The sequence below is a fragment of the Ailuropoda melanoleuca genome, chromosome 15, assembly GCF_002007445.2.
Source record: "Ailuropoda melanoleuca isolate Jingjing chromosome 15, ASM200744v2, whole genome shotgun sequence".
In the NCBI taxonomy this organism is placed as follows: Eukaryota; Metazoa; Chordata; class Mammalia; order Carnivora; family Ursidae; genus Ailuropoda; species Ailuropoda melanoleuca.
Window position 1 is genome coordinate 44,467,554 of NC_048232.1, and position 24,011 is coordinate 44,491,564.

At 38.5% G+C, this 24,011-nt stretch overlaps 1 protein-coding gene across 6 annotated transcripts in view; it reads left to right on the plus strand.

Annotated features, from left to right (window-relative positions):
• FRS2 (fibroblast growth factor receptor substrate 2) overlaps window positions 1-21,692 on the plus strand; it is a 107,713-nt gene extending 86,021 nt beyond the window's left edge. For all 6 annotated transcript variants that reach the window (XM_034644557.1, XM_034644562.1, XM_034644561.1 and 3 more), the window contains 6 exons: window positions 9,387-9,481; window positions 14,708-14,799; window positions 16,072-16,258; window positions 17,093-17,251; window positions 17,853-18,016; window positions 19,671-21,692. In XM_034644557.1, coding sequence (XP_034500448.1) covers window positions 14,734-14,799; window positions 16,072-16,258; window positions 17,093-17,251; window positions 17,853-18,016; window positions 19,671-20,618 — 1,524 coding nt within the window. In that variant the 5' untranslated portion in view covers window positions 9,387-9,481; window positions 14,708-14,733 and the 3' untranslated portion in view covers window positions 20,619-21,692. The remainder of the gene's footprint in view (window positions 1-9,386; window positions 9,482-14,707; window positions 14,800-16,071; window positions 16,259-17,092; window positions 17,252-17,852; window positions 18,017-19,670) is intronic.
• Window positions 21,693-24,011: the final 2,319 nt, after the last annotated feature.

A 24,011-nucleotide genomic window follows, 5' to 3' on the forward strand; every position in this document is an offset into this window, starting at 1 on the left:
TTGGTCTGATACACCAAAATGATATACAAAGTAGCATCCATGTTACAACAAGATTATAGCTCCATATAGTGTCTGTAGCTACCTCTTTCCTCTCACTACCTCTAAATCACCTTTTGGTTCTAAGCCTTTTGCTGGTGGGAAGAAACCAAAGACAGTTAACAAGTCATGGACAGTCTTTTGTTTCATGGATAGCATTCATGTTTCAGAGTCAAATGCAGGACACCTTTGGTCCATTGGGTTATGTTCATTCCAGGAGTGCTGTTATATATCAGTTATTTGGAACTCAGAATGTGTTTTTGTATAGGAAGTATCCTTTTGAATGAAGCCCATAAGTCTTTTAATCTCTGATACAACGGACATGCCGAATATTTGCATTGAAAAACAATAAAAGCAAGTAAAAACTTCATAATACTTTGGCAGTGCTGATAATCAAGGAATTAAAATGACAAAACTGAATATATATTGATACTCAAAATGTATGGTAGAATAGGAAGCATCAGTAATCTTTCCCCACCTAAGCAACAATTGCACTGGCAGAATCTTACATAGCTGTTTTAGTGCTTCCAAGTTATTGAAATCGTTGAAGACCTGCATGTGCCTGAGGGTTGGTTATAAATTGCAATTAATTTCAGTCAGTTTCACCTCTTAGCACAGCTACCCATCTTTTCCTCCCAGCCCTGTGCAGCTTACACACAGCTTGTGAAAGCCAGGATAGGCAAAAAAGATCCTCTTTTCCAAATGTCAGAGATCTGTGCTTGGGTCACTGATTGTTGCTTCTGATCACAGAGGTACACACAAAGAAGCGGGCAACCAACCATTGTTGTTGCGCCTCCTGCCATTGTTGCAAGTCCCTCCCCTCCAGTGAAGGTGACTTCTAGGATTTTAAAGGACTAGCACCTTCTTTTGCCCCATTCATTTTTCTTTTTTTCCCTTTTGGGAAACAGACATTACAGACTGCAACATTCAAAAACAACTGCCTATACAGGGAAAATTTGAAGGTGACCACACTTGTCCAGAAAAAGGCCCAGAAAAGATCTGAGAAGACAAGAACTCGAGTTCAGATGTCAGGCTGACTGTTGGCACAGAGCCAGTATACAACAATCAAAAAAATTTAAAAAATCACAAGAAACAGCAAAGGGGAAAAGGAAAAGGGAAGAATCCGAGTTCCAGAATTACCATATTTTTAGATTAAAATATCCAGTTTTCAACAAAAAAGTCATAAGGCATACAAAGAAATAAGAAAGTATGGTCCATTTAAAGGGAAAACAAAATCAACAGACATTGCCCCTGAAAAAGTTCTGATGATAGACATATTACAGAAAGATGAAACAACGGTCTTAAAGATGCCCAGAGAACTAAAGGAAAATGTGGAAAACAGAAAAAATACCAATAAAGAGAAAACAAGAAGAAATCAAATAGAAATTGTGCAGTTGAAAAGTACAGTAACTAAAATGAAAAATTCAGTAGTTTCAAAGGCAGATGTGAGTAGGCAGAACAGAAAGTCAGCAAATTTGAAAATGGAACAATGGAAATTATTAAGTTTGAGGAATGGAAGGAGAACAGATTGAAGAGAAATGAACAGAGTCTGAGAGACCTGTGGGACACAGTCAAGTGGAGGGACATACATATGGGAGTGCTAGAAGGAGATGAGAGAAAGGGGAGGAGAGAATATTTGAAGAAATAAGGGCTGAAAACTTACCACATTTGATGAAAGACACGAATATAAACATTCAGGGAGTTCTTTGCACTCTAAATAAGATTAACTCAAAGAGACACAACCAAGACACATTATAATTAACTCCCTAAAGCCAAAGACAAGGAATCTTTTCTATTTAAGATTTTATTTATTTGAGAGAGAGAGAGATAGCGAGCGAGCACAAGTGGGGGGGGAGCAGAGAGAGAGAGAGAAGCAGGCTCCCCGCTGAGCAGGGAGCCCCATGTGGGGCGCAATCCCAGGATCCTGAGATCATGACCCAAGCTGAAGGCAGATGCTTAACCAACTCAGCCACCCTGGTACACCCCAAAGACAAAGAATCTTGAAAGCAGCAAGAGAGAAACAAATCATCACATACGAGGGATCGTCAATAAGATTATTAGGAAATTGATCATTAGAAACTTTGGAGGCCAGGTGGCAGTAGGCTTATATATTCAAAGAGATAAAAAAAAAAACCTGTCAACCAAGAATTCTGTCTCTGGTGAAACTGTCCTTCAAAAGTGATGGGGAAATTAAGACATTCCCAGATAAACAAAAGTTGAGGAAGTTTATTACCACTAGACCTTCCCTGTAAGAAATATGCAAGGGAGTCCTGCAAGGTGAAACAAAAAAGGACACTAGACAGTAACTTGAAGCCATACGGAGAAATGAAGGTCTCACTAAAGATAAATAAAGGGGAGTTATAAAAGCTAGTACATTGTAAGAACAATTTGTAACTACACTTTTTGTTTTCTACATGATTAAGAAACTAATATGTTTTAAAGGGGAAAAAAGCTAGTATTGTAATTTTGGCTTGTAATTCTTTTGTTCTCTATATAAGAGACTAATACAGGGGTGCCTGGGTGGCTCAGTCAGTTAAGTGTCTGCCTTCAGCTCAGGTCACGATCCCAGGGTCCTGGGATCAAGTCCCACATTGCGTTCCCTGCTCAGCTGGGAGTCTGCTTTTCCCTCTCCCTCTGGTCCCCCCCTTTTCTCTCTCTCTCCTCTCAAATAAATAAAATCTTAAAAAAGGAGAGAGACTAATACATTTAAAAGAATGATTAGTTTGTGTATTTGGGCACACAGTGTATAAAGATAACTTTAGGACATCAGTAACTGAAAGGAGTGGGGATGGAGCTGTAAAGGAACAGAGGTCTTTTATGTTATTGATGTGAAGCTGGGATAAATTCACGTTGGACCATTATAACATTAGGATGTGAAATCTAATCCCCATGGTAACCACAAAGAAAATAGCTATAGAATATACACACAAAAGAAAATTAGAAAGGAATTTAAACATTTCACTATAAAAAATCAGCTAAATACAAAAGAAGACAGCAATATAGGAAATGAGAGACAAAAAAGCTTAAGGCATATAGTAAACAAGTAGCAAAATGACAGAAGTCCCTCCTTATCAGTTATTACTTTAATTGTAAATGCATTAAGCTCTCCAGTCAAAAGACAGACTGGCGGAATGGATAAAAATACATGATCCAACTATATGCTATCTACAAAGAGACTCACTTGAGATCCAAAGACAAATAGATTGAAAGTGAAAAGATAGAAGAATATATTACATGCAGATAGTAACCAATAGAGGGCAGGAGTGGCTATACTAATATCAGATAAGATAGACTTTAAATTTAAAAAGGCTATAAGAGGGGTGCCTGGGTGGCTCAGTTGGTTAAGTGTCTGCCTTTGGCTCAGGTCACAATCCCAGGGTCCTGGGATTGAGCCCCACTGTCGGGCTCCCTGCTCAGCAGGGGGCCTGCTTCTTTCTCTGTCTGCTGCTCCCCCTACATGTGCTCGCTCGTTCTCTCTCTGTCAAATAATAAAATCTTTAAAAAATAATAAAAAGGTTATAAGAGACAAAGAACAATATTACATATCAATAAAATATTCAACAGTGGGGCGCCTGGGTGGCATAGCGGTTAAGCGTCTGCCTTTGGCTCAGGGCATGATCCCGGCGTTATGGGATCGAGCCCCACATCAGGCTCCTCTGCTATGAGCCTGCTTCTTCCTCTCCCACTCCCCCTGCTTGTGTTCCCTCTCTTGCTGGCTGTCTCTATCTCTGTTGAATAAATTAAAAAAAAAATCTTTAAAAAAAAATAAAATATTCAACAGAGCAAGAGTGTATAACAGCTATAAACACTTATGTACCTAATGACAGGCCATCAAAATATACAAAGTAAAAACTGACGAATTGAAGGCAGAAATAGTTTTACAATAGTAGTTGGAGACTTCAGTACCCTACTCACAATAATAGACAGAATATAGGAAAGAAAATAGCATAACCAAGTAGAGCTAACAGACGTACAAAACCCTGTACCCAGGGGCGCCTGGGTGGCTCAGTCATTAAGCATCTGCCTTCGGCTCAGGGCGTGATCCCGGGGTCCTGGGATCGAGCCCCACGTCAGGCTCCTCCACTGAGAGCCTGCTTCTTCCTCTTCCACTCCCCCCGCTTGTGTTCCCTCTCTCGCTGGCTGTCTTTCTCTGTCAAATAAATAAATAAAATCTTTAAAACAAAACAAAACAAAACACTGTACCCAACAATAATAGCATCCACATTTTTCTCAAGTGCACATGGGCCATTTTCCAGGATAGATGATATGTTAGGCCACAAAGTAAGTGTTAGATTTTATTTTTTATTTTTATTATTTTTTTTATACATGAAACTAATAGATATCATACAAAGTATCTTCTCTAACCACAGGAAATTAAGTTAGAAATCAACAACAGGGGCGCCTGGGTGGCTCACTTGGTTAAGCGTCTGCCTTCGGCTCAGGTCATGATCCTAGAGTCCTAGGATTGAGTCCCACATCGGGCTCTCTGCTCAGTGGGGAGCTCTGACCCTCCCCTTTCTGGTGCTATCTCTCACTCTGTCTCTCAAATAAACAAATAAAATCTTAAAAAAAATCAATAACAGAAAGAAAACTGGAAAAAAACCCACAAAATTCTGGAAATTAACACATTTTTAAACAACCAGTGGACAACACAAGGAAACTTAGATAATGATTAGAGATAAATGAAAATAAAACACAATATGCCAAAACTAATGGGACCCAGAGAAAGCAGTTTTAAGGGGGAAATTTACAGCTGTAAATGCTTATTACTTTAAAAAATAAGAAAGACCTCAAATTAACAACCTAACTTTATAACTTAAGGAGCTAGAAAAAGAAAAATAAACTAAACCAAAACTAGCAGAAGGAAGGAAATAATAAAGTTCAGAGCAGAGATACATGATATAGAGAATAGAAATAAAAAAGTTGATTCTTTAGAAAGATCAACAATGTTGGCAAATGTTTAGCTAGATAGACTATTTTAAAAAAAGAGGGAAGACTTGAATTACTAAAATAAGAAATGAAAGTGGGGATGTCATTACAGATTCTACCAAATTATAAGAGAGTACTGTGCACAGTTGTATACTAACAAATTAGATAACTTTGATAAATTCGACAAATTCCTAGAAACAAAACCTACCAAGACTGAATCACCAAAAAAAAAAAAAAAAAACCAGAAGGAAAAAGAAAGAAAGAAAGAAAAATCTGAATAGACCTGTAACTAGTAAGGAGATTGAATCAGTAATCAAAAATATCCTGACTAGAAAAGGACTGATTTCACTGGTGAGTTTTACCAAATAGTTAAGGAATTAGTATCTGTTCTTTTCAAACTTTTCCAAAAATCTGAAGAAAAGGGAACACTCCTTAATTCATTCTATGAGGCCAGCATTACCCTGATGCCAAAGCCAGACAAAAACACTGTAAGAAAAGAAAACTACAGACCAGTATCCTCCCCCCACTTTTTAAAAAGATTTTATTTTTAAGTAATCTCTACACCCAACGTTGGGCTCAGTCTTAGAGCCCTGAGATCGAGAGCCGCATGCTCCACCAACTGAGCCAGCCAGATGCCCCCCAGTATCTCTTATGAACTTTGATGCAAACATCCTCAACAACATATCAGCAAACCAAATTCAGCCACATATTAAAAAAATTATATACCATGACAAAGTAGGATTTATTCTTGGAATGCAAGGGTGGTACAACATAGAAAAATCAAGCAATGTAATGTACCACATTCATGAGATGAAGGAAAAACCCCCACATGATCATCTCATTTAAAAGGCATTTGACAAAATTCAGTATTTTTTCATCATAGAAACATTAAAAAACAAGGAATAGAAGGAAACTGCCTCAACGTAATAAAAGCCATCTATGAAAAACCTACAGTGATCAGACTCAGTAATGAAAGACTGAGAGGTTTTCCTCTAAGATTGGAACAAAGTGTGGATGCCTACATTCGTTACTTTTATTCAACATAGTACTGGAAGTTCTAGCCAGAGTAGTTAGGCAAGAAAGAGGAATAGAAGGCATCTGCATTGGAAAGGAAGAAGTAAAATTATCTGTTTGCAGATGATACGATCTTACATGTACTGAAAGATTCCACACACAAAAAATTTTTAGGACGAATAAACGAATTTGACATAGTAGTAGGATACAAAGTCAATAGGCAAAAATTAGTTATGCTTCTCTACACTAACAATGAACAATCTGAAGGAAAATTACAAAAGCAGTTCCATTTACTAGAACAGTTCCATTAACAAGAATAAAATACTTAGGAATTAAGTTAACCAAGGGGGTGAAAGACTTGTACAGTAAAATCTACAAAACATTGCTGAAAGAAATTAAAGAATACATAACTAAATACACCCCATGTTCATGGATTCGAAGATGTAATATTGTTAAAATGTCAGTGCTGTTCAAAGAGATCTGCAGATTCAATGCAACCCCTATCAAAATTCTAATGGTTTTTTTCTCAAAAATAGAAAAAAACCCTTCCTAAAATTTATATAGAATCTCAAGAGACCCCAAATAGCCAAAGCATCTTTTGAAAAGGAATAGCAAAACTGGATGACTCACACCTCTGGATTTCAAAACTTACTACAGAGCTACAGTAATCAAAACAGTATGGTTTTTGGAATGGAACGGAATAGAATAGATAGAATGGAATAGAATAGAGAATCCAGAAACACACCCTCACATATTTGGTCAACTAAAGTTTGGCAAAAGTGCCAGTACCATTCACTGGTGTAAGGACAATTTTTTCGACAAATGATTCTGGGGAAACTGGATATCCAGATGCAAAAGAATGAACTTGGACCCTCACCTAATACCACATACAAAAATTACTCAAAATGGATAACAGAACTAAATATAATTCATAAAACAATACAGTTCTTAGAAGAAAACATTAAACAAAAGCTTCATGACATTGAATTTGGCAATACTTTCTTGGATATGACACCAAGAAGCATAGGCCACAAAAGTAAAAATAGACAAGTTGGACTTGATGAAAAATAAAAATTTTTGTACATTAAAAAGCACTATTCAACAGACTGCAGATGGCAACCCACAGAAGGGGAGAAAATATTTGTGAACCATATATTTGATAAGTTATTAATATCCAGAATATATAGAGAACTTCTAAAAGTCCAAAACAAAAGAACATTCCAATTCAAAAATAGGTCAAGGACTTGAATAGACATTTCTCCAAAGAAGATATATGAATGTTTAATAATAAGCACATGAGAAGATCCCCAAGATCATTAATTATTAGGGCAATGCAAATCAAAACTACATTGAGATACCACCTCACACCCATTATGATGGCTAATACCAACAAACAAAAAACGGAAAACATGTTGGTGAGAATGTGGAGAAATTGAAACTCATGTGCAGTGCTCATGGGAAAGTAAATGCTGCAGCTTTTATGGAAAACAGTATAGCAGTTGCTCAAATAATAAGAAATAGAATCTCCGTGTGGTCAGCAATATCACTTGTGGGTCTGTATTCAAGAGAATTGAAAGCATGGTCTCAAAGAGATTTGTACATTCATGTTCACAGCTGCATCATTATTCACAATAGCCAAAAGGTGGATAAATGTCCATCAATAGATGAATGGATAAGGAAAATTTGCGTGTGTGTGTGTGTGTGTGTGTATAAATGGAATATTGTTCAGCCTTTAAGAGGAAATTCTGACACCTGTTACAACACGGATGAACTTTAAGACATATGCCTAGTGAAAGAAGGCAGGCACAAAAAGATAAATACTGTATGATCTCATTTATATGAGGTACCCAGAATAGTCAAACTCATAGAGACAGAATGGTGGTTGCCAGGATTAGCTGGGAGGGGAAATGAGTTGTTTAATGGGTACAGAGTTTCCGTTTTGTTAGAAGTTCTGGATAGTGGTTGCACAACACTATTGAGTATATGTAACATGACTGGACACTTAAACATAGATAGGATGGTAAATTTTATGTTATGTGTCTTTTACTCAAAGAAAATTAGGAAAAGAGGAAAAAGTCTAAAGGTGGGACAGAAATTTTCAGAGATTTTGTTGGATGCTTTTTAATATTTTCAAGAGCTGTGTAGGTTGGTACACTGATTCTTTAATGTGTTTCATTTCAAAACTTAAGACTTTTCCTTGATTTAGGGTTATGGAAGGATCACCTCTTTTAAGCCTATTTACTATGATTAAACTTATTTCAGGATGGGAGTTGTGAGATACTTATAAATGGAATGAATAAAAAGAGGAAGAGGGATTTTCCTGAGTTAATTGGCTGGCTAACATCTCCCAGAAGAGAGAGATGAACAAACAATATGTATTCATATAAGAGAAATGATTTCTGTTGGAATTAGCTAGATAATTTTGCAAGCCAAACACGAAGCATAATATATGTTAAGCTTCTGGAGAAAAGAAGTGTGTGCTGAGGCAGAGGCGGTGGGCTGCTGATCACTCTAACTTGGGGTGCAGCTGCAGCTGATGAGGGGCGCAAGCAGACGCCTGGCCAAACTGCTTATTTTGTATACTGGTTTGAAGTCCAGAGTTGAAAATTTTGTTTGCATGTGGGTTTATGATTTGAAAATGTTCATTTTGGATATCAATCGTTTAACTCTAGTTAATATGTAGATTAAAATGGGAGTATTCGCAAAACCCCTAATGCCTGATACAGTGTAGTTATTCAGTAAACATTAACGCCCATGTTTGAGTTTGATTTTTTCTGTGTTGTAAAAAGGGAATAGATTGACCAGAAATTTCCCAAAAGTATATTGAAATCTCTTGAAACTCTAGATTGTAATTTATTGCTTATAAGGTATATCATTATCCTGATTGTATGGCATTCTTGTTCATATCGACTGTTTCCTGATGACTGAGTGCTCTGATTTGGTTCTGGAAGGGCCTTGTAGATTAGAAAGGTACAGTGGGTGGACTCTGAAGAGTCTGTTCTTGGGAGGAGTGACGGTGAGGTTTAAGGAAAGTGACTGGTGGTGGAGAATTAGTCTGCTACTTAGTGAAATTAGAACTGGAAAGGAACTTCGGAGGTGGTTTAAGTATAGAGATACGTGATTTGTCCAGTGTCATAGCTATAGTGGAGAAGCCAGAGTCAACAGCTTCTAAAAGTTCTGATATCCAAACATCCTAGAACTTAGACTATAGCATTTTTACTTGACTGTATGAATGATAACCTGTACATGTCATTTTCATTTTAAAAATAAATCTTATATATTAATCAGATCTTTATACTTTTGAGTTTATTGAAATAGATTAATTGAACTAACAGTGCTACCAAAAGTCTCTTAAGGAAAATCATTGTTTTAAAAGAAATAAATTCTTGACTTTTTTCTGTTTCTAGGTTAAGTCAGCAAACAAAGAAAACATGGTATTTTGAAGTATGATTAAACTCCTGATGCTGCAGAAGAGGCTAAGAATATTAATGGCCAGATCTAGGTAAGTTGAGGTTTACCTGAGAAAAGAAAGAACTTCAAATTCACATTATATTCTTTTAAACAAGAGATTTTAGTTAAGCTTTCTTGAATGCAATCATGTTGCCTCCTGACTTGCTGTCACCTCCAGCGAATAAGGACAAATGGCTTTAATTAAACTAAGGCAGTGTTTACGAATTTAAAATATTTAGCCAACTTTCTGCAGTATCGATCTTCCCAAACTGTAGCTATCTTTTGTTCTTGAATGTACGCTTGGTTACTTTCCTGGGTTGCTTTCTCGAGGGAGCATAGTTATGTTTTTGCCAAGTTATGAATTTGGTTGGGTAAGATGGTGAAATCATATGGTTTCTCATCAAGTGTTTATTAGCGCACATTATTAGGTCTTACACAACTCAGATGTGGTCTCCGAATACTAACCTGGTGGTCATAAATGCAGAATATCTAGTCTCTCGCCTTTCCCCTCGCCTAGGAGTTTGTGGTTCAGGAGGAGGACTCAGAGATGTGGATGAGACTCCACATTAAAAAGTCTCCTGTGTTGGAAGATTCACCACAACTTCCCATTGTTCCAGCTGTTTCGGTCTCTTGCTCCTACTAAGCCTGTTCTTCAGCCTTACTGAGGCCTCGTGTTCCTTTTTGCCTCCATTTGCTTCCCCATTTCATCAGGCCTCTTTCTTTACTTCTGTCCTGACCAGACCTGATGATCCATCACTTCAAACCCCCATTATTGCCAATATCCTTTAATTTCCTTGTGCTCTTACCCTCTGACCCTGGGTCACTTGAACAGTCCGCCCTCTGAACTGCTGAGCGCTGCTGCAGAAACAGCAGTCTTCCCCTCCAGCTACTACTGAGCCCTCAGGGCAGCCTGCTTAATCATCCTGCTACCTTTCTTGGGCAGCCCCTCTGTGAATAATCCTGCCATTCTCCTCAAGTCCCTCATTCTGCAAACTTGCCTTCTGTTTCACGAAGGACGTTTAGGATGAGAGGTGTTACCTTCTTCAGCTTCTCTACTATGCTTCGTCCATCCTTATTTTCTTCCGTCTCTCCTCAGAGGACAAGGCATTCCTACTTCTAGGGGCAGACTTCTCATTCTGGGTCCTGCAACTCCTCTTCTCCAGTCTCCCCTTCTGTCTTGAGCCATCATATAGCACATTTTTTCTTTTGGTTTTTTCCCTAAATATTTTAACCTTTCCTGACCTACTGGTCACAAACCTGCATCAGTCTGTGTCATCTGAAAACGAGTAACTCAGGCAACATATTTTCTTTTCAAACCGTGTCTTTCTACACTGAAGCACTCTGCCCTTTCCTTGTTGAACCTGTTCTTGAAACAGCAGTTTCCATTCCCTGGGGGGCTACTTCCTTATCTTCCATTTCTTCACTTCGGTTTGGTTTCTGCTTGTAGCAGTCTACTGTGAATGGAACCCTCCTTCCTGACAGCTGGTACTATTTTGATTCTTTTTTTCTCCTTCACTTCTTCCCTCTCCTCCAGTTCTTCCACATGTCCCAGAATTAGAATTGAAATTCCCCAGAATTTCAACTGTAGACCCCTCTTTATGCTGTCCTTGGGCAGTATTTTCTGCTTTATGGCTTCAAATACCATGTGTGTATCAATATTTTACCTCCTTCCTCAAATCCATACTCATGTATTTAACTCTGTTGCATATCTCCATTTGGTTGTTCTCTAGAATCTCCACTTAACTTGTCTAAAACTGAACTAACCACCACCATTTCTACTTGAAGAGCACCATGGTGTTTTCTGTCTCAGGTAATGGAACCAGCACCCATCATCGGCCACGCAGGAAGCTGCCTCCTTCCTGTCTGCTTAGCCAACTGCTCCATGCTGCTGACGGGTCCCCCTGAGTATTTTAAAAATTCATCATTTTTTGCCTTTATTCCTAGTATTGCTGCTCTGGAGTTAGGTCTGTAGCATATTTCATTTTTCAATATTCTCGAACTGGTTTTTCTTCTCTGAGCTGAACTACCACTTAAATTTATTCTGCAGGTGGATATGTTTAAAATGAAATTCTGAGCAACTCACTTTCCTACTTCACATTCTTCGCTGGCTTCCCATCATGTGTAGGATAAAATTCATTCTCCTTAGTATGGCATACAAGGCTTTTGGGTCACATATTAAGCTTTTCGTTAATTATTGTTGTACTGAATTGAAACATTCCGTGTGGACAGAGTTTCAAGTAGGTTGCGCCCCCACCCACATATCCTTGACAACACAGGAGGTGCTGCCTTCATAGGTAGCCCGGGAGGTGGCAAGTAGAAGAATGAATTTCTAGGCTCCCTGGCTGGCTCAGTCGGGGGAGCGTGTGGCTCTTGATCTCGGGGTTGTGAGTTTGAGCCCCATGTTGGGTATAGAGATTACAAAAAATTTAAAAAAAATCTTTAAAACAAAACAAAAAAAGAAGAATGATTTTCTACTCCTTCTGAGAAATAGTTTAAAACTGTTCCTTCGACATACCACCTGTGAGCAGAAGCCACCCTGTAGGAACCTCTTATCTCTTCAGGCTCAGGAGCAGGTCAGTGGGGAGGATGGTGTGTAATTTCAGGAAGACTTGGTTTCTGGCACTTATCCCTCTACTTAAAAAAACGTTTTTAGTATTCCTTTGCCTCTCTCTCATCCCATAATTTATTAAGTGTTTTCAGGCATTCCTTGTTTTATTGCACTTTGCTTTATTGTGCTTTGCAGTTACTGTGATTTTTACAAATTGAAGGTTTGTGGCAACCCTGCTTTGAGCAAGTCTGTCAATGCCATTTTTCCAATAGCATTTGTTCTCTTTGTGTCTCTGTGTCACATTTTGGTAATTCTCACAGTATTTCAAACCTTTTCATTATTATTTTATTTGTTATGATGATCTGGGATCAGCGATAATGACTCACTGAAAGCTTAGATTGATGGTTAGCGTTTTTAGCAATGAAGTATTTTTTAACTAAGGTACGTACATTGTTGTGTTAGACATACTGCAATTGCGCGTGACTAGACTGTGGTAGAGTGCACAAATAACTTTTATATGCACTGGGAAACCAAAACATTGATTCGACTCACTTTATTGTGACACTTGCTTTTTTGCCGTGGTCTGGAAGCAAACTTACAATATCTCCAAGGTATGCCTGTATTAATTTTTTTAAATTAAACACTTACGGACCACGTCAGGACGTGGCTATCTCAGGTGGTACATTTAGTGCCCTAGAAAATGAAGAAGAGAAGGTTCCTATCTTCAGGGAAATCACAGTGAAGTGAATGCTGAGACAGATAAACATTACAGTAGAATGTGATAAATGCCATGATAGAGTCATGTTCATTTGACTGGGAAGACACTGGATGCCATCTAGCTTCAAGTTACTTGGAGTCCCAGATCCCACCTCGTTGTTCAGGGCCCTTTATATGGTTTGGCCCCTGCTTATGTTACAGCTGACCCTGTACTCCAGTCATCTTGGACACCTCACTTTATGCAGTACCACCTTTCATGATCTTTCATGACCTTTGTCTTTGTATTCTTTGTACTCTTATCTGTCTCAAGTTTCTATCTTTTGCCCAGTGCCCTGTTTCCGTTCACCCTTTGGAGTACCAGCTCAGATGGTGCTTCCTGCCCTGCTAACCCAGAAAGTTATTTGCTCCCTTTTCTGTCCCCACAGAACTCTTCTCATATTCTCATATAACATTTAATCATAATGCATTATCTGTTTACATCTCTGTCTTTCCCTTTAGACTCATGACTCTTCAGAAGTACATTCTGTGATTAATCATCTTTATGCCATGTTATTTAGCTGGCATATTACTTAGAGCAAACTACCAAATATGAGTCTTAATTAACTTTACTACTTTATCATTTCTTTTGGTTTGCGCACTAGTATACTTTTTCATCTGCTTAATACTACCTGCCAGCACTCTTTACCTTTGTTTAATACAATTCAGTTCATCCAGCCCACAAGGGACTTAGAGCACTGCTGTGTGCTAGGTAACATGTTAGGTGTGGGGAATGCAAAACTGCATAAAGTCTGTCCCTGCTTGGGAAGGAGCTTCGGTAGAGGGGCATGATGATTAAGTAAACATTTGGTCTATCACAGTTTCTACTAAGTAAGCAATGTGAAGAATGCTATGCTACTGGGAAGCCTAGGGTGCCTTGGGAGGTATGTAAGAAGGGTAACTCTCCCAGTTGCTTGGAATCAGAGAAGGCTTCCTGAAGGAACTGTGCAGTTGGATCTTGAGAAGGGAAAGGAGCATCATGGAAGGATGGTTGCTCTGGGGGAATTGTTAAGTATGACTTGGGAGGGCTTGAAGCAGAGACAAAGAGAGTTCAGACTAGTTCTGTAGCCAGCGACAAGGTGGTGAAGACCCTCATTTCATGCTGATAAGCTTCACATTTTTTCCTAAACAGGGTGAAGAGCCCCTGAAGAATTTTAAGCCCGTTTTATCAGATTTATGTTTTTTAATTAAAATTTAATAGCTTTTTATGCTTACTTCCCTCCCCCTTTTCCAAATATTGTTACATTCATTCTCATTATTCCCCCTTTTTTTAAGTGATGTTTTGAATTTTTCCATTGTTCATTTGGAGTTTTCTTGAACACTTAATGTCACCTGTAACCTATTATCTCTAATCTTGTGTGGGAAAGAAGGATTAGACAGACACGCTGTGTCAGTTTTGCCAATACTCTCTACATTGAGTTACTCCTTGACTGTTGGGTTGTTTTTCTCTCTTAATGAACTAGTCCAAATTTGTTTTTGTGGCTTATTTACCAATCAACTTTTGCCTGGTGAGATACATAAAGGATATACTACAGTGAGTAATAAGAATCAAAATACCTTCCAACCTTGAAGTTCAACATCCCTTTGGAATTTTATTAAAAGAGGGACATGAAATTTCTGATAAACCGTTGAGGGTTAATTCCATGAACGACTTTATTTAAATAGTGTTACACATGAGATGAGACCTTAATTGGTTTTTTTTTTAAAGATAATTTAAAAATAGAGCAGACCTTTGTAAATTAAACTGGAAATTTGAGATTTCCATGAAGTCTACCTCACAAAATTATTTTTTTTTTGTCACTGAGCAAAATTTACCAGCTTGAGAGTGTGAAATCTAGCTCAGCCCCGTACCTTCTTGGGCTTAAATTTCCTTACCAAAATAATGCAGGACTTGTGTTAGATGATTTCTGTCTCTTTCTGTTTCATGATTTTTGTATCCTACATTTAATAATTTTTTCCAAATTATCTTTCATGTAGTGCTCACATGGTCTTCTGAAGAAGCCATGGGTAGCTGTTGTAGCTGTCCAGATAAAGACACTGTCCCAGATAACCATCGGAACAAGTTTAAGGTTAGTAAAACTGGTTGAGTTATATCTCTCTGCCTAGTCGGATGTTCTTCTTTTTCTTCACATAATATATCATACTTCCTCACTTTTATCTCTAGACTCTTCTATTTCTCTTTGTATCCACTCTGCCTTTTCTTGTTTTAACAAATGATGACAGTATGTTCTTACAGTGTGGAATCCTCTTTTACTTTCCCTCTGGTCCTCTGTATCCAATTAGAGCCATACAGTTCTAGTAAAAAAATTTTTTTAATGCCATTTTATAAGTGCCTCTTCAGTCTGGTCACCACCTCCCAGTCATTGCTTCATGCCTGGATAATTTCTTAGCTGAGCTCTGCCTTGAGTCAGTCACCTTTGTGATCCATCCTGCAGTAGACATCATATTAATCTTACTCTTTCGTCATTCTAAAACTTCTGGTGTTCTGTTACGTAGAGCACAGATGCTCCATTTCTTACCTACCCAAAGCCATTTAGTGTCTCTTGTAGTCTGACCTCAGGTTGTTACTCATTGTGGCCTCTGGATCACACAGACCCAGGTGTGAGTCGAAACCCTGTTGCTTTGTAGCTTTGTGACCTTGGGCAGGTTACGTTATCACTGTGTGTTTGTTCCAGTTTTGTACAGTGGAGAAAATAGTATTACCTGCAGTTTGGGATTGTTTTGAGGATTAAATGGGAAAAATATGTGGAAAGCGCTCTGCCAGTCCCGGGAATATAGACCGTTTTCTCGAAGCGTTTCCTACTCCTCATAGTCTCTCGCTATTTTCAGAAACTCAGCAGTGCGAGGCCTCCCCTTCCGTGAACTGTGTGCCAGTCTTGTCTTGGTCTCTCTGAAGCATACCTTCTTCGTCTCTGCCATAGCAGTGCATCTTCAGCATGTGCCCCACAGCCCCTGACCCATCAGTTCTCTCCGGAGGCCCAGCCAAAGTCCCTCCTCTTCTCGGGTGAAGGCTTCTCCAGCCACCTAGGCCACATTTCCTGCCTTTTGCAGCCTCTGTCGCACCCATTTGTCAATCGCTCACATACAGCTTTGTGTTGTTGACTTCATGTTTGTATATCCTATATCCTCACTGGGCATGTGAGCTTCTTGTGGGTAGAACCAGATATTTCACTGCTACATAATCTATGCCCGGCACACACATTGGTTAATGAATGAACTAACAAAGGAGCGAATACCTGAACCAATCAGCAGCAGTGCATTTTACTGACAGATTGGTGAAATACGTGTATGACTGTCAAGTGGGAACATTAGGTTAGCACTAACTGAACTTTCTTTTTTAGGTCATTAATGTGGATGATGATGGGAATGAGTTAGGTTCTGGCATAATGGAACTTACAGACACAGAGCTGATTTTATACACTCGCAAACGTGACTCGGTCAAATGGCACTACCTCTGCCTGCGGCGCTATGGCTATGATTCAAATCTCTTTTCTTTTGAAAGTGGCCGAAGGTGTCAAACTGGACAAGGTAGGTAGAGCCTTTAATTTTTTTCCCCAAACAGTATCACATTTGAAAATTGTTCTTTCAGTTATTCTATTTACAATGTTTAAATGAATACTTTACTTTTTTCCTGATAGGAAAAAAATTCCCCAACTAAGTGGATTGTTAGGAAAAGAGATAGAGTAGACTGTGTCTTCATTTATCAGGAATTTATTAAGCACATTCTCTATGTCCAGAATTTTGACTCATATTATTTAAGATTTTCAGTAGATTAGCTCCAGTAAATCGACTATGTATCTTTACTGTTATAACTTTTTGGGGGAAGAACCTAAACTTTAGAGTCAAACAGAACATGGTTTGGTTTTTTTGCTGCCTACTGCTTGAAAGGCCTTAGGCAAGTTACATGATCTCGGTAGAACATCAACTTTCTTCCGTATGGTGGGGAATGCTAATCGTGGGGAATGCTAATCGCTGCTTTACAGAACTGTTGTGATGATTAAACAAGGTAAGGATTGTAAACCATCCAGAAAGGGACTGTCAAATAGTAAAGGATCACCTTGGTAATGGCGATTTGGGCGCCCCCTGCTGTTAAAAAGCAGACGAAAGTAAGTGTTCAAATCTTGTTTTTGTCTGCCTTGTTTTGGGCCATCTCCCTCAGACATAGGAAAATTCCGTGAATTTCCTTTTGGGTTTATGTTTTGAAACAGAATATCATTAATTTATTAGACATCTATTTAAAAGGCCTTTCTTTCTGTCAGTGCATAGAATGCTTATTTTATAGTTTTGCTCTTGACAGGTGTTCCTGTGTTTTTTTTTAAAAAGCTATAGCTACTGTTTTCCCCTTCACTTTTATATTTGTAGGAATCTTTGCCTTTAAGTGTGCCCGTGCAGAAGAATTATTTAACATGTTGCAAGAGATTATGCAAAATAATAGTATAAATGTGGTGGAAGAGCCAGTTGTAGAAAGGAATAATCATCAGACAGAATTGGAAGTCCCCAGAACACCTCGAACACCTACAAGTAAGTACCAATTTTCCCTCTTGTATTTTGAATGGTAGACATTTATAAATTTTGGATTATGGGTATTTAATCTGTAACGCCTTAGAAGTCACCATTGGCTAACATAAGTGTAATAGTAGTCAGGTTTTTTGTTTTACACTGTTAGAGCTATAATTATAAACGTTTTTAATATTTTAAGTAGGAAAACTTTTTTTTTTAAAGATTTTATTTATTTATTCGACAGAGATAGAGACAGCCAGCAAGAGAGGGAACACAAGCAGGGGGAGTGGGAGAGGAAGAAGCAGGCTCATAGCAGAGGAGCCTGATGTGGGGCTCGATCCCACAATGCCGGGATCACGCCCTGAGCCGAAGGCAGACGCTTAACCGCTGTGTCACCCAGGCGCCCCTAAGTAGGAAAACATTAAAAGTTCTATGTTATCTAAAATGTGAATGGAAAGTTGGGGTGGAAGGAGGGTGTCGTTCGTGCTCTGGTTTCTGTCATGTCTTACCAGAAACACCTTGCTTAATTTTCTCAGTGCACATTCCGTTCTCATTCACTTTTATCTCTCTGTCCTGCCCCGATATCCTGCTTTTCTCCTTAAACCAATAAACAAAAACTCAGCTCCAGGGTTTGCTGCTCAGAATTTACCTAATGGTTATCCCCGCTATCCCTCGTTTGGAGATGCTTCGTCCCATCCCTCAAGCAGACATCCTTCCGTGGGAAGCGCACGCCTGCCGTCCGTGGGTGAAGAATCTACGCACCCTCTGCTTGTGGCGGAGGAGCAAGTAAGCACGTTGACTGTGTGGACTTACAGCATTGCTGCACGATAGGTGGAGGTTCTAGTCTGAATCTTAGCTTTCACCGTTTGTTGGTGATGTTTGTAGTGAAGAATCAGAGGAGACCGCCTATATTTTCTAACATATGCCGAACGCATGCAGGTGTGGAGGGAAACAGCATCGCAGGAGCCCGTGGGCTCAGGAGAGGCGCATCTGTAGGTGAAGACAGGTAGAACTAATGGTCATTTCCTGTTACAGTGACCGCCGATGGGTTCGGAATTTAAATTCCTTTTTTATCAGTGGACTACTAGCAGGAAGGTAGATTTTATTGACAGTGCTTTTATGAAGCTATGTAATATTTCTGACTATTCTGTTTTTTTCGTTTGAGGAATGAAGTATTTGGCCGAACATTGTCTATATATTAATTAGTTATTCTTATCTTTTGTAAACCAAGTGGTCATATATCATTAAGAAGTTTTTACTGTTTTAAAATCTATATCTCTGTGTTCTTTACATGTTAAATTAATTCTTATTTACCATAGTTATACTTCTAAAGTTTTTGCATTTTATTTTTGAATTTTTTCAAATTTTATATATAGTCTTCCAAACTTTTTTTTTTAAGATTTATTTATTTTAGAGAGCGTGTGTGTGTGTGTGTGTGTGTGTGTATGTGCAGGGGGAGGGGCAGAAGGAGAGGGAGGGAATTCCGAGCAGACGCCCACCCCTGCCCCCCACCTCGCCTCCCAAGCCCGAAGCCCAACACAGTGCTTAGTGCGAGGATCCTGAGATCCTGACCTGAGCCAAAATCAAGAGTCGTTGCTTAAGTGACTAAGCCACCCAGGTGCCCCTAGTCTTCCAAACATTTTATATTGTTCCCCCAAAATACTGTTGACCTTTTCTAAATAGTGATGATTTCTTAGTAGGTAGTATTTATTTTGTATAAGTGCATTTTATAGAACCCTTATCAAATCTAGCAGGGTTTAACTCCTTATTTGGTCCCATTGTCTGCAGATCATGATAAATTTGTCTCTCTCTCTTTTTTTAATTCTTGTTATTCCTTATTTCTGAATCATGTTTTAATGCATTGATGAGAATTTCTAAAACAACATCAAAATGGTAATCCCAATTTGTTCCTGATGTTTTTTTAACAGAATGCTTTTCATGTATCAAGTACAATGTTATGTGTTATTTTGGAGTAGTTGTTTTGTTTCAGATTTTTATTTATTTATTTGAGACAGATTTAGATTTTTATTTATTTGAGACAGATTTTTATTTATTTGTTTTGTTTTAGATTTTTATTTATTTATTTGAGATAGATTTTATTTATTTCTTTATTTATTTGAGAAGCAGCCTCCCGGCTGAGCAGCAAGCTTAACATGGGACTCAACCCCAGGACCCTGACATCATGACCTGAGCCAAAGGCAGGCGGTTAACGGACTGAACCACCCAGGCGCCCCTAGAGTTAATTATTCTTTTATCAAGTAAAGAAAGTATTTCCACATTCCTCCCCTCTCCCTCCTTTTTATTGGTGAAAAACTAATACAAAAGCTTTGAAGGAAGAGTATAGAGAGAAAGTTAATCAATAACATTTAACGGATATGGTCAGCCTTTTTTTGATTCTGTTTTAAGCAAGTTATTTATCCACTCTTCCGTTTTGCTTTAGGTACATACCTATGTCAACACTACAGGAGTGCAAGAAGAGCGGAAAAACCGCACAAGTGTGCATGTCCCATTGGAGGCGAGGATTTCAAATGCTGAAAGCAACACACCAAAAGAAGAACCAAGTAGTATTGAAGACAGGGACCCTCAGATTCTTCTTGAACCCGAAGGAGTCAAATTTGTCTTAGGACCAACCCCTGTTCAAAAGCAGTTAATGGAAAAAGAGAAACTGGAGCAACTCGGAAGAGACCAAGTGAGCGGAAGTGGTGCCAATAGCACAGAATGGGACACTGGCTATGACAGTGACGAGCGAAGAGATGCGCCCTCTGTTAACAAACTGGTGTATGAAAACATAAATGGGTTATCTATCCCTAGTGCCTCAGGGGTCAGGAGAGGTCGTCTGCCATCCAGCACCTCAGATACCCAGAATATCAACAACTCAGCTCAGAGAAGAACTGCGTTATTAAACTATGAAAATTTACCATCTTTGCCTCCTGTTTGGGAAGCCCGCAAGCTTAGTAGGGATGAAGATGACAATTTAGGACCAAAGACACCATCTCTAAATGGCTACCATAATAATCTAGACCCAATGCATAACTATGTAAATACAGAGAATGTAACAGTGCCGGCAAGTGCTCACAAGATAGAATATTCGAGGCGTCGGGACTGTACACCAACAGTCTTTAACTTTGATATCAGACGCCCAAGTTTAGAACACAGGCAGCTCAATTACATACAGGTCGACTTGGAAGGCGGCAGTGACTCTGACAACCCTCAGACTCCAAAAACGCCTACCACTCCCCTTCCGCAAACCCCTACCAGGCGCACAGAGCTGTATGCTGTGATAGACATCGAGAGAACTGCTGCTATGTCAAATTTACAGAAAGCACTGCCAAGGGATGATGGTACATCGAGGAAGACTAGACATAATAGTACTGACCTGCCCATGTGAGCCTGGAAAGCGGTACCTTGTTTGCACCTTTGTGAAGTTTTAAAAAATGAAGATGCAAGTGCTTCATTTTCATTTCTAAACACTAACTCCTTTTATAGACTGATAAGATTTTTTTCTGAATATTTCCTGTGCTTCTTTAACTAAAGGGAATTAATGTAGAGCAGGTACTCATTAAAGAACACTAGTTTCCGTATATACTACTCAGTACCGTGCAGCAGCATTCCCATTTTCACAGTGCCTATTTCAAATGAGAGTCGAAGTGAGTGACATGCTGGTTGATTTTTACCAATATTCTGGACTCACGCATATCATTCATGTCTAAGTCATGGTTGGCATTTAAACCATTTTATAAAGCCTCTTGATAATGTGCATCGCTAACAGATAACTCTAGGCTTTGAAAGTAATATTTGTAGATTCACTATTCATGGTATATGGCCTCCAGCATGTAACATGAGGAATCCTTTATTTCATTAATTGTAGGCTTTTTGACTTGAGCCAAAACATATGTAAAGGAAATAGAAGTACCACACCTCCTTGTATACCAGTCAGTTCCTTTGCCTTCCGCGTTACTAGAAAGAGTCCTGTGCCTGCGAATATGATTTGCTCTTGGTGTATCAAAAGGCAGGAAGGAGACAAGATTTTCTGTTTACTCATCTCATGATGTCATTTGAAGGGCATGCCCAGGTATCTTAATCCGAATTATACTAGACTCAAGAAATCAGCCTCAGGTCACTTTACCCAAACACATTTGGAATCTGAACCATGATCTCTTGGAAGTTTCTCTCCTCTAGATTATTAACAGTGACATTGTTTTCTGGAGGCATTTGTGCCATTAGGTTGCCATTTACCTTCAGTTTGTTCCTTTGGTATTTGGGATGTCTTATTTTGTTGCTTAGTGTCTTTTTTTCAATTTAAAATGTTTGAGTTTGTATATAGTTCTGAAATTGGATAATGTGTTCGTTGTTGCTTAGTTTGCATTTTTGTCAAATTGTGGTTTTGAAGGTTCATTTGGAACTTACTGTTATTCTATAACAGGGTTGCCCTTGTCCAGTATTTATTTATATGCTGTTTACTTTTCAAGTTGATAAAAACATTCGCTCAATTTGAAATTTCACTTGTGTCCATAGGTGATCTCTTTAACAGCCGAGAAAAAAAGGAAACTTCTTTTAAGATGCAAAGTTCCCTAAAGGTACTGTGTTTTATCTGTGGGCACTCTCCCCAGCACTTTAGCAGTGATTCCCTCATCACATGGCTGCAACTGTACTTTGCCCGCAGTAGTGCTACTCAGCTCTGCTGTCCTTTCACTCATAGCTGGATCGTTGATTACCCCTTGATTTCATTAGAATGTTAGGATTGTCGCCAGCATAGCAGGTACAGTGGAAGTCTTATAGCAATGAGACTGTGTCATAATTTAGGATTTAAAATGAATTGAAGTTTATATAAAACCGAAGAGAGTCCATATGTCTAACTCTTGGAAAATCAAGAATGTTCCAGTTTCTCAAACACTAGAGAAGACAAGAGACAGTGGAGTGGAAAGGGTAGGTTACTGTTTTCTCTAAATATGAGGAAGTTTGAGGTCATGATTTAGATCTATCTACCAGATGTAACGAAGATTAATTTAGCATGAAAAGGTTTCAGTCATATAGCACCCAACCTGATCAGTAAATAACCTAATTATAGGACAGTGGATGGATTAGCAGAATAATAGAGTGGGACCATTATAAAGAAAATAAATTATTAAAGGTGTCTTTGTTATTTTCAGTGCCATTGGTTTATGTGCATAGCAGAATTTTCTTTCTTTTTTTTTTTCCTGTGAACTTGGTGCTTACTAAAGTGTTCACTGTTCTCTAAAAAGAGAACAGTGGTATAGGTGTGCGTTTTCCATTTTTAATATATTGTTCCATTTATGCTTTCTTCTGAGTAGATTGCTAATCGTGCCAAATTTATGTGATGGTTTTTGTAACGTGGAATAAGAATTATAATGGAACCAGTACACGTGGTTTTCTCCAAAACGAGCGGTCAAAACAGAACCTCCAAATGAAAGGGCTGACCTGTTGATTCATTTTGGAGGTTGGATACTTTATTTTCTTTCTTTTCCTCATCATTTTCATTTTCCTTCCAGATTCTAATTAGTTTTTATATATTTTAGGTAGCTCCAATATAATCATCGCAGTTTATGCTTTAAATACCGTGTGCTTTAAAAATGAAAATGGGACCAATTTGTCTGCTAAGAATTTGATTTTAGGTACTATGAGTATTAGGAAGATGTATACAACTGGTGTTTATTTCTAGGTGTCTCTGGAAATCACCTGTGTTCCTATTTAATAAAAAGTGATGTGGAACACTACTTGTCCGTTGTAGTAGTCTAGTCATGGGCATTAAGCTCTGTCCTGGAGGAATGTGCCTGTTACTAGGTGCATTTTAGAATGAGATATTTTATTGGGATATAATTGTGGCCATACGTTTCAGATTTTCTGAGACAAACCTAATTTTAGATATTCTGTTCCGTTGATAGACTATGGGATCCCACTTTTTGGTTTTAGAAGTATAATCACTGTTCAGACGCTTTCCCCCCAGTAGAGTCCTCTTTTATCCATACAGGTGATAACAGCTTTTCATCCCATATCAGAGGTTGGAAACTGTAATGGGTATTACCTGTGTTTTTTCTTCATGTGTTTTATTTCCCAGTTTCATCTTCCTTTAAAAATGCAAATATGGTGCCTTCCCTCCCTCCAGGAAGATTGGCAAATAGTTCCTTTTATTTACTGCTGCTGTGGAGTGATGAGATATGCACTTTACTCTTGAAGACTCAGCAAAAAGCTTTTCACTTCCCAGTATATCCAGAATAGATCACATTTGGGACTTTTGAAAATTTGCCAAGCAGTCTTTGTTTTTATAGATATTAATGTTGACCCCCACAGTTCAATGTTATCAGTCATGCTAATGTATGTTTATTCCTCTCCCCTCAAAAAAATCTGTGGCACAACAAACATATAAAAATGTACCTCAGTAATGTTCTATTAAAAATGGGACAGGGGCCTTATGTTTTCATAATTTCCCAATAATGTGCCACCATATTTTTGCCTCAAGGTAAAGGTTTTAACAAGCTAAAAAGTACTTCCCACTTCCCCCTGTGCTGTTCCTAACCTGTAATGCCCAAGTGTTTTGTGCAATGTGTAGTGTGTGTGTGTGTGTAAATATATATATATGTATATGTGTATATACATATATATATACATCTATATCTATATCTCCTTGGAATAGACATACCATCAGAGACAACATTCAGAAGTAGCTGATGTATTGGCATCTTATTCATATTTCTGATATGTGAGGTATATGGTACTAATTACCTTTTCCCCGATGTTTGCCAAATTTGAATAAAGGCATTGG